Source organism: Lynx rufus, unplaced genomic scaffold (genome assembly GCF_022079265.1).
Source record: "Lynx rufus isolate CCGP_SWC_20201006 ecotype Redwood Valley unplaced genomic scaffold, mLynRuf1.p SCAF_9, whole genome shotgun sequence".
NCBI lineage: Eukaryota > Metazoa > Chordata > Mammalia > Carnivora > Felidae > Lynx > Lynx rufus.
In genome coordinates this window covers 23,021,393-23,032,973 of record NW_025814897.1, presented here as the reverse complement: position 1 = coordinate 23,032,973, position 11,581 = coordinate 23,021,393, and the positions used below count along the sequence as shown (strand labels likewise).

At 40.9% G+C, this 11,581-nt stretch overlaps 1 protein-coding gene across 1 annotated transcript in view; it reads left to right on the top strand.

Annotated features, from left to right (window-relative positions):
• Positions 1–11,581, top strand: part of CDON (cell adhesion associated, oncogene regulated) — a 104,440-nt gene that overhangs the window by 55,677 nt on the left and 37,182 nt on the right. Inside the window, exons 10-14 of the mRNA XM_047071576.1 lie at positions 1,251–1,425; positions 3,613–3,741; positions 7,785–7,988; positions 9,560–9,741; positions 10,413–10,518. Of these exons, the coding sequence (XP_046927532.1) occupies positions 1,251–1,425; positions 3,613–3,741; positions 7,785–7,988; positions 9,560–9,741; positions 10,413–10,518 (796 nt within the window). The remainder of the gene's footprint in view (positions 1–1,250; positions 1,426–3,612; positions 3,742–7,784; positions 7,989–9,559; positions 9,742–10,412; positions 10,519–11,581) is intronic.

Here is an 11,581-nt window from a genome sequence, read left to right as displayed (position 1 = left end):
CCCTTCCCTTTGTGAGATAGTAAAACACAGTTTATTTAACAAATAAAGCAGTTTCTTATTAGAAACATCAAAGCCCTCTGGTATAATCTCTGACAATTATTTTTATTTCAAGTTGTCTTCTTAATTGTATCGGAATCGTATGTTGTTTGGTGATTTCTTTGAGTGAACCTTGATCCTCTCAGTTAATTTTCCAGTGTTTCTTCCAGAGGCTTGTATTAAAGCAAAATGAAAAAAAGTGTTTCTTTGTTTATGAGACTAATAAATGAACAAAAGACACCCTCATATTTAAAATACCTTTCTTTGTCCAAGACATTTTGGTGCCCATCGTTTAATAGTATATATTTTTAATATCTGGAACAATTAACATGGTGATATTTGAAGGTTTATTTACTGTTTCTAACCTGATGATTCAAGATGTAGAAACTTTGAATGATTCAAGATGAAACTTTCACTGGGATTCTTACCCACACAAAAACTTCTGTGTGATGTCGTTTCCTAGTTCTATTAACTAAGACACAACGGATTGGATCTTTTTTTTTTTTTTTTAGTTTATTTATTTATTTTTGAGAGAGCAAGAGAGAATACGCACAAGTAAGGGAGGGTCAGAGAGAGAGGGAGAGAGAATCCCAAGCACACTCTGAGCTGAGTATGAAGCCTGACACGGGACTCCAACCCACAAACCGTGAGATCATGACCTGAGCTGAAATCAAGAGTTGGATGCTTAACTGACTGAGCCACCCAGGCACCCCAGATCTTTTTTAACATTTATTTCCTCCAGTACATGTGGAAGTGGTGAGACATGAAGAATGCTGGAAATATAAAATGCATAATTATGTAACTCATATATGCATATGTATTCTAACTTAACATATATTTATTTATATTATATATTATCATTAGTCCAGATTATTATGTACTTATTTTATGCTCACATTAGCCCAGTAAGAAAGGAGTATTGTCTCCTTTACAAGTAAAGGAAGCAAACTCTGGGAGATAAGTAACTTGTTTGAGGCCACAAATGAGCGGTAAGTAGGAGAGCCAGGAAGGAGTCTTTTTATTCCTGAGAATTCCTAAGTTCATGTTACGGGTCTCCTTATATTTCTTAATGTGAAGAAATATCATGTCTCTTTCTTCCAACAGTATATTCCTTACCAACATACATCTGGAATGGAAGATTTTCTCAAATTGGAATGGAAGGTTTTTCTGCCCTTTATCTCCTTTTCTTTAATGACTTATTTTCTCTTGAGCAGCTAGATGACGGCGTTGGCCTGGTGGGAAGCTGGCACACAGTTCGAGTCCCGGGAAGTGAGAATGAGCTCCATCTGACAGAACTAGAGCCATCTAGTCTCTATGAAGTTTTGATGGTGGCAAGGAGCGCAGCAGGTGAAGGGCAGCCCGCCATGCTTACCTTCCGAACCAGCAAAGGTGAGTATAATCTTCCTCAGGAGGAGCGAGCTGGCCGTGTTGATGTCTCTTTATTACTGAGTGTCCTTTGGGGTCATAGACATTCTTTTTTATTTTTTTTTATTTTTGAGAGAGAGAGAGAGAGAGAGAGAGACAGAGTGCAAGCAAATCCAAAGCAGGCTGCAGGCTCCAGGCTCTGAGCTGTCAGTAATCGTGCTTGACAAGGGGCTTGAACCCACAAACCATGAGATCATGACCTGAGCCAAAGTTGGACGCTTAACCGACTCTAGGTGCCCCTAGAGATTCTTATATATAAATCCATTAAATAATTTTACTATAGTACCTTTGTTGGCCATGCTTGGATGGTTGTATTATTCTATCCCATCCAATGTTCTACGAGTATTTCTGAGAGTTTATGATATGTAAGGCGTTGGTGTAGGTGATACAGGGAAAGCAAAGATGATCAAGATAAGATTCATCCTAATGGCGCCTCTACTTTGCTAAGTAGGCTAAGACACACAAATAAATACCAACTGCAAGGCAGGATTTCAGTTGAGTGAATATTTACTGAATGCCTTCTGTGTGTCAGGCAATAAACAAAAGAGACAAACTCCTTGCCCTCATGGAGCTTACAGTCTAGTTGGGAGATGTTTCCACCTGAGTTATAAGTACATTAGGAAGTGGTGAATGCTAATAAGAGAACTAAATTAGCGGGTGGCTATAGGAAGTGCGTGGGGTAGCACTTGTCACAATGTAAGCAGGTGGCCAGGGAAGTCCTCAGTGAGCAGTCGACAGCAGAGCAGAACGTCGAGGTTTAAAGTGGAAAGCCACGTGGATGTCCGGGAAAAGAACACCCCGGCTGAGAGGATAGCAAGTGCAGAGACCCTGGGGTGGGGTGTGCGGGGTGTACCCCAGGAACACTGAGGGCACCACTGTGACGGTAGCCAAGGGGCTGTGACCGTGGGGGAGGGCGCTCAGGAAGATGACAGAGCGGCCACCCCACACAGTGCCTTGTCCATCCTGCAAGGACATTGACTGACTCTGAGAAAGTGGAAACGTTGGAGGGTTTGAGCTGAGTTGTGTGACATAATCTGTTGTGTGTTTCAACTGGGGTAGGGTAAGGATAGACCGCAGAAGGGCAAGGGTGTGAGCGAAGTACGACAAGTACTGGGAAGGACTGAAAGAGTACAAAGAAAGGATGTTCTTTCAAGTGGGGTAGCTCGTTGAGGGTAGGCTTGATTGAAAAGATGCCATTATAGCTTGGCCATCAATGAACAAAAAGATTTCAGTGAGGAGAGAGGGGAACTGGGTAGCAGAGTATTTTAGTACAGAACAAAAATAAAAAGGAGGTATGATTGAGAAGAAATTATTTATTGGCTTTTGGAAAAGACCCTTTCATACTAACTACAGAGTGTAGCTAGAAAAATGAGTATTTCTTGTTTGAACTGCACTTTGAGTTAATGTTCATCATCAGTCCACAGTTGTTTATAGAATCTGACCTATAAATACTGAATAAGAAGAACATATTTCAGTTTTAAGATAATCACCCATTTTCACTTTTTGCCTCTTGGAATTTTTAAGCTTAACATGATAATTTTCCCACAAAGAAACAGAAGCTCTTTAAGAATGAGTTTTATGTTTTAGAATGAAGAAATAGGTACAATAAGAAGAAAAAGGGATGGATAGTTTGAAAGCTTTTCGGCATTTGGCTTTTTTTACTTGTGGTGTTTATTCTGTGTGTAAATTTAAATTAGCCTGATGAAGAAAGACACATTTCAGTTTTCCCTTAAAGCTACTAGAAAAAGACGAAGTAATTTTTAAAAACAATATTTATTTATTTTGATAGAGAAAGAGAGGGAGAGAAGTGGAGGGAGGGGCAGAGAGGGAAAGGGAGGAAGAATCCCAAGCAGGCTCCACGCCTGACGCAGGGCTTGATCTCACAAATTGAGATCATGACCTGAGCCGAAATCAGGAGTCAGCTGCTTAACTGACTGAGCCACCCAGGTGCCCTGACAAAGTAATTTTTTTAAGTCAATTCCTCAGATTATCTAAGTATTGACAATGTAGGTCTTAAACTCAGACCCTGTAACAGACAAGTTCATGTATTTATATTGATACACCAGTTGAGTTTAGTATCTTTCCTTAACTCTACATCTACACAGAAGCTTATATTACCGTACGTGATTATGTGTTTTCTAACTTTTCTAGAGAAAACAACCTCATCAAAAAACACCCAGGCGTCCTCTCCACCCATGGGCATCCCTAGGCGTCCTGTTGTTTCGGAGGCTGCGGACAACTTTGGGGTGGTACTTACAGATTCCTCTAGGCATAGTGGAGGTAAAGTAGAGAACCTTCATTTTTATTGATTTTGTTTGTTTGCACATGTAACTGGCATGTTTCAAATTATTTAGGGGGTGGAGTGGGAGAGAGTGTTTGTTTATTGTTCAGATTATAGCCTACCATAAAGCTCTTTCAGGTCCTATTTCAACCATGTTTTAAAAAAAAAATTTTTTTTAATGTTCATTTTTGAGAGTGAGAGAGAGCACGAGTCAGGGAGGGTCAGAGAGAGAGAGGGAGACACAGAATCCGAAGCAGGCTCCAGGCTCCGAGCTGTCAGCACAGAGCCTGATGCGGGGCTCGAACCCATGAACCATGAGACCATGACCTGAGCCGAAGGCAGATGCTTAACCGACTGAGCCACCCAGGCACCCCCTATTACCATTTTTTTAATGCCCTGTGCTCCGATCTTGGTAACTCAGTGTCATGATTGCTTTTTGAGGTAATAAACTCAGACCCAAAATGTTCTGGTACTAAGATTTTATAGCTCATAAAAAGGATTTTTCTCTCTCCTCTCTGGCAAAGAAACTAAATTTATGTTTTGAACTCTGAAAGTCTGACTTTTTTTTTTTTTTTTTTTTTTGGTGATTTATCAAAACGTGTGGTGGTGCCTACGGTATGGCTTAGTGTTTTGAATGATTGCATGCCATATTCCATTTTATTGCTATATCTTGCCACTTGTATGGTTTTTAGATGTCATAGCCATACAGTTTTCAAAAGATTCTTTTTAGTATTTAAATTTCACATGTACTAATTCTACAATTACAACATAACGTGCTCTTTGTGGCTGTGTTAATGTGTGTTAGCAGGATGTCTAGGGAGGGCTTAAAATTTCATTGCTGAGCTCTAACAGTGTTCAAGCCTCTCTTCCCTATTTGTATAGTCTTTCACGATTGGCCTCAGACAAAAGCAGGTCATAACATTTGAACCCCCTTCTGGAACCCCTCTGCTTCTTCAATATCATGAGCCTCTTCTGCTTGAGTACTTTAGCCTCTGAGGAGCAGTTCAGCTCCCTTAATAGAGTACTTACACGAGTATCAACTTTATATAATTTTTTTTAATGTTTATTTATATTTGAGAGAGAGACAGATAGAGCATGAGTGGGAGAGGGGAAGAGAGAGAGGGAGACACAGAATCCAAAGCAGGCTCCAGGCTCTGAGCTGTCAGCACAGAGCCCAACGGGGGGCTTGAATTCACAAACCGCGAGATCATGACCTGAGCTGAAGTCAGCCGCTCAGATGACTGAGCCCCCCAGGCGCCCCGAGTATCAACTATATATGAATAAAGTTGACATCTGAAAAACAAAAACCTTATGACTTATTTAACATCCTGTGGTAGATACTGGACCAAATGCTGTTGCAGCAGAGGCAAAATAAATCTCGCCTTCAGGGAGTTTGCAGCATCGTGAATGATCTAGACAATAAGTCCACAACAATATAGTGGGTAATATATACACATTAACCCATAACAATGATTTGGATTCATTGTGCTGAGAGTCTACCCTTGGCGTTCTGGGATCACGAGAGAAATATGCAGAGGAGGCAGGTGGTGGTAAGAGAGGCTCCCTCTGCTGAGCTTCAAAGACAAGAATGCCATAAAGACAAGAATGGAGGAAGGAACAAGAAATGCAAGACAGCTCCTGTGCAAAGAGATGCAAAATTGACATGTTGGATTTCGTGTCGAGGTTTAGAGGTTAGGGTTTTAATTTGGTGTGATTGGTTACTGTTGGGAGTGACGCCAGAGCTGGGGGGGAGGCAGGTGGGCACCTTGTATGATGTACTTAAAATTTTAATCTTTCCTAAAAAAAAAAAAATAATAATAATTTTTCCTGGAAAGCTGTGAAGAACCATAGAAGACTTTAAAGAGGGGGAAAGGAGAAATGGCCAAAGATGAGGCTAGAGAAATAACGAAAATAGTGAGAGTGTGGATGGAGAGGGACACAGCTGTCAGACAAAGGAGATTGAGTCCACGTTGAAGGAGAGGCAAAGGTGTGGGGCCTCGGGCTTGGGCAACCAGGGCCCATTTACCGAGACAGGTAATAAGGATAGTTAGGTGTAGCTTAAGGGTTCAGTTCTGGAAGTCATGAGTTTGGAATCACCCAGGCAGAGATAGCCATAGGAAGTGATCTCTTGAATCTTCGCAATAACCCTGGGGGAAGGATTAGCATATTTTACAAATCAGTTAACTGAGACTCAGGAAGGCCATGCAGCTTTGCCTGAGCTCTCCAGAACTGCTATTCAAAATTCAGATTTTTGAACTCCCAACTACAGTCTTTCTTTTATCCCATAACTGCCACATGCTCTCTCTTTTACATATTGAAGATTCTTTTCTGTAATGGTTCTTTTCCCTAATAACCTTCTCTTTCTGTATGATCTTTGGTGTTCTTTGATGAGTTTTAACCTCCTATGCATCAATATAAGGAAGTGGTTGGTTATCTAGTACCAAAAGAGAGATTCACTAACAGTACTGTTCATTCTGTTTCCATTGCTTTCTAACTTGAAAGGAATACAGTAAGTATCACTCAAAAGTTGCCTGCTTTGAGTATTTTCCTCTTTTTAATCCATCAAGCGCTTTGCTTTTAAAATGCCACCATTTTCTCCATACAAGTACCATCTGCAACATTATTATGTTCTTTCTTATGTGTTTGTTCGGGCTAAAGGGGTGTCGAGTTGAGACAGAGTGGTGTTGCTTAAGGAATGTGGCACGGGCCAGACAGACAGGGTTCGCTTAGTGACTTTACCCAGGTAACATCACCATGGCCCGGAGCTGGACCTCCTCCTTCAGCTCTGGACATCTGATTGTTAGCATGCCAAACGACAGTCAGTCTCTTGAGACCCAGCTCACCTTTGCAGAATTCATAGGCGATCAGCGTAAACCAGAATGGCAACTTACTAATTTGCACTGAAACCGTCCCACAGACCAGATTGTCTCTGTCGGCATTCTTCCCTGGTAGGAACCAAGTGGGAAGACAGTTACGACAACAAGTGTGTGGTCTTCTTGGTCAGCAAGAAGAGTTAGGTACGTGCTTTAAATGGCTGGTGGACTTAATCCTGACGTTTCTACCTGCCACGGGAGTCTAGACTGTCCAGGTTGTGGGCCAGGACCTCCCCTCCCCTTGGCCGTGTCACCTGTAACTGCTAGACATTCGTTCTCTGACTCCTTTTTCTAAAGTTTGTGTGGATGACTAGGCGGCTCATCTTGTTACTGAGGGCCGTTTTCTTGATTTTTTTAAAAAGTATTTTTAATGTTTATTCGTTTTTGAGAGAGAGAGCAGAGACAGAACATGAGTGGAGGAGGGGCAGAGAGAGAGGGAGACACAGAAAGTGAAGCCAGCTCCAGGCTCTGAGCTGTCAGCACAGAGCCCGACGTGGGGCTGGAACTTACGGACCATGAGATCATGACCTGAGCCGAAGTCCGATGCTCAACCGACTGAGCCACCCAGGCGCCCCACCCCCTTTTCTTTATTTAACTACATATCCTGTCTTCCTGCTTCCATCCCACGTAGCATTCTCTTTGCCCATTAATATCACTGTTGATTTATTAATCAAATTTTATCTCTTTACTGCCTGCAGTCTGTGTTTTTGGAGTAGCGTTCCTATAGCCTTGAGGTGTGTTAAGATAGGATATGATAGTAATAGCTAATAATCTGTATGTGTGTTATGTAGCTTGGATGGGTAAAGAAAAACATTTAAATAACACCTAATTTTGAAAATTTACTATAAATTATAAGCACCAGGTAATAATTACTTATACACTATTTAGCCATGAATCTAAAGTAGCATGGTCACTATTATCATGCCCATTAACTTTCCATTTTCTAGAGCTAATTATCAAGTTTATAGATGACTTTGTTTTTCCTGTATTTCCTGTATCTGGTCATTTCATTGCCCCTTAGCTTTTAAAAGATAATACGAAGATAGTCTTAATATTATTAACTCTGGCAGTTAGTTTGGTGACGAATCTTTAATAAAATGACCCTTTTAGTTTGAGTTATTCTTGTCTCTGACACCAGGGGTTATTGGAATAAATGTTTCCATGTTTAGTTCCAGAGGCACCTGATCGGCCTACCATCTCTACGGCATCAGAGACGTCCGTCTATGTCACTTGGATTCCTCGGGCCAATGGGGGTTCTCCAATCACTGCCTTCAAGGTCGAGTACAAACGGATGAGGACTAGTGATTGGCTGGTGGCAGCTGAAGATATCCCTCCTTCCAAACTTTCTGTGGAAGTTCGTAGCTTAGAGCCAGGTAATAATATTCAAACATTTCCTTTTTTGCCATCCACTGCTGACTTGAGATGCATATTTATAGTGGTCTCGTACTCTTCTGATTGTTAAAGTAATACAAGCCTGTTGTGTGAAAACGGAAGAGAAACTATGAAGAAAAGAATAAGTCACCTGAAACCCATCCAGCCAGAGATAAGCATTGTTTACAGTTTGGTGTATTTTTGTAGCCTTTTTTTTTTTTTTAATACAAACCAGGATCGTGCCATAAATACTGTTTTGTGATCCCATTTTCCCTCTATCACGTGCCTTTTCCAATATCATTAGAAATTCTTCAAAAACTCAAGTTTTTAAGAACTGTATATCTGCTGTATAAGTGTAGTGTGATTTACTTAACACGTTCTTTTCTTCTGGGTCTTGGATTCTTTCTAACTGCTAATCAGTAGAAACAGTGCTGTGTGACATCTTTGTGTGTGTGTGTGTAAGGTGTTTTGCTATAATTACATATTTTAAGAGGAAAATTGCTGGTTGTTTGACAAAAATTGTTGGCTCTAATGATGAATCTCTCAACGGAAATGGGAGAACACTCATGCTTTGCTCAGCAGAACACCCGACTTCCCTGCTGCCACCCCAGCATCTTGAAGGCTGTATTGAGACGTTAAACCACACAAGGAAAAAGCAGTAATCACAAATACACTTTGGTTGCTTTTATCTGTGTTCCATGACCATTTTTGTTTATGGCCTTTTTAAATGTACTTTAGTGACAGATGTCGGTGTTTGTCTAGACAGGTAACATGAGCCTCAGAACCTGCAGGTAGAGTTGGGAGAAGGTGACAGTTTTAAATGTGGGCGAAGCTGGGTAGCATTTTACAGACAGAAAACACCGTCTTCAGAAGCCCCGTGGTTATTTATGAGCCATCAGGAAACGTGCTGGGGGAGTCTAATTTATTCTTTAGATCTAGATCGTCAGAAACTCACAATCCTTAGAGGTTTTTTTTTTGTTTTTTTTTTTTTTTAAGTTCTTAATATGTAATACAAATAAATACCTTCTGTTGTGGCTTAAATCTGTCCGCTCTTATCCCATTATTGGTGAAATCAAGTGACATCTGCTGTCACCCACACAGCGCCCCTTCCTAAGTGTATTCACTGTGTTAAACTTCGCTTCAGTTGTTTCTTTCAAAGGGGAAAGAACCTCGTTTTGAACACAGATACTTCAACCAATACTGCATTTGATGGTTATGATTTTAGAACGTGATGGTAAAAAAAAGTAAATGTGCTCTTTCCTGTTCTCTACCTGCCCCTACCATGACAGACATCATTAATCTTTCATGGCCTTGTCTCCCAGTGGCTCCTAATAAGCTCTTGGACCCGGGAACACAACATCTTGAACATCCGCTGCCAGTTGACAGAAGCTGGCAAGTGGATTGAAATCTGTTTACCGTGGAGACTTCAGAGTGTGTTTTCGTGACTGTAGATAGATACTTAGGCACAGTTGCCATATCTCATATAATGATATGACCTTCGGTTGTCTGTTTGCAGATTTTTAAAAACTCTGTTTTTTCCTTTTTTTTTTTTTTTTTTTCCCTCCCTCAAAAGGTTCAACATACAAATTTAGGGTTATTGCCATCAACCATTATGGTGAGAGTTTTCGGAGTTCGGCATCTCGTCCTTATCAGGTGGCTGGGTTCCCCAATCGTTTCTCTAACCGTCCAATAACTGGACCCCACATTGCTTACACTGAAGCTGTCAGTGATACGCAGATCATGCTGAAGTGGACGGTAAGTGGGACAGCTTTTCTAATGAGACGGTTGTCTAGTTTGGCCATGGTAATGATTGATTTGATATCCTCATGGCACGATATTACGAATAGCAAGTGTTTTTAACTTCTAAGTGAGGGAAAGTTGAAGGGCATAGCATATTTATCTAAAAGCACCTCTGATGAGTGGGACAGTCTTCTCAGCTCTCAGCCAAGTGTTACCTTTAATTGCCATTTCAAGATTGAGATAGATTTTTTATCGTGTTTATTTATTTATTTTGAGGGGGAGGGAGGGGGAGAGGGAGAGAGAGGGAGAATCCCAAGCAGGCTCCATGCTGTCAGTGCAGAGCCCGACATAGGGCTTGATCTCACAAACCACGAGATCATGACCTGAGCCGAAATCAAGAGTTGGACGTTCGACCAACTGAGCCACCCAGGCACCCCCAAGATTTATTTATTTTGAACCAAACATACTTTTATGCCTTAGAACCTGGTGAAATATATTACATTATTTTTGCCCAGCCCTCCAGTAAATTAAATGCTCGCAATACCTTTGAATTAAATTTAAAATAGCCATCAAGGATGTTTACAAAATGAAGCTGGAAAAGTATTGCCACTCAGATATTTCACATCATGGATGTTGAAAGTTACACTCATTTTTGTCTTTGACAAGTCTTTGCTTCTATTTTTTAGTACATTCCATCAAGTAACAATAATACTCCCATTCAAGGATTTTATATCTACTACCGGCCAACAGATAGTGACAATGACAGTGATTACAAGAGGGATGTTGTAGAAGGTAAGTCCCACTGGCAAGCTGGCGTAAAGAGCTTTGGGCGGAGAAAATTTATAAATATTATGAAAAACATCATCCCAGGTTAAGATAGATAAAATATGAAATGTCATAGACACTATTACTTTGATTTTTTTTCCCAAAGAGAGACCATCTTTCCAAGGTAATATACATAGTATCTTCCATTTTGGTTATAGAAACAGTTAAAAAACCCTGGGGGAGATCTGACTTGTCAGTAGTTCATCTGAAAAAAATTCTTGTTTTCTGTTTTATTTAAGTGAATAGTAACATGAGTATAAAAATCACTTGCAACTTCTAGCTATATGTAAAAAAATGTCTCCGTCTCAGTTCCATTAACGTCTCTACTGGAATGATTGCATCTTAAGCATGTTCTCCGCTTTGAGAGATGCTCAGGAATTGAAATATATAGAGACAAAAAACCAGCCAAGATAGGGAAGTGTGTTGAAACTACCTTTCCCTTGCATTTAAAATACAATCTAGAACTTTGCATGTGGTCTGAAGGCCCCACATGACCTGGCTGGTCCCTGCCTGCACCTTCCTCCAGTCTCACACACGTCTCCCCTCTCACTGTGTCTTCCGTGACATGCCGGCCCTCTTTGAGTTTCCTTGTGTGCACCAGGATCTCTCTTGCCTCAGTACTATGACACGTGGCAGTTCCTACTCCCTACTGTGTTCCTCTTCTGGTGTTTTATTTAGTTTTTTCTGTTGTGGGCCGAAATGTTACTTCCTCAGGTAACCTCTGCCGGTTCATGTGAGTTACCCTTGGTGTAATTTCTAACTGTGCCCTTTATGGTTATGTCATAGAATTCACCACAGTTGGTATGTAAGGAGTATGTGTGCATGTGTGCGTGTGTGTATGAAATTATTTACTTAGTTTGTCCCCACCGCTAAACGTTGGCCTCTTTGTAGGCAAGGAGTCTTTTCTCTAGTGTCGTATCCCCAGCCCCTCCAGTGGTGAGGTGTTCAGTATTTAATGAATGAATGGAGTCGAAAAGAACAGTGGAATATCTGAGGATGATCAGGCTGGAAAAAGGACGACTAACAAGCA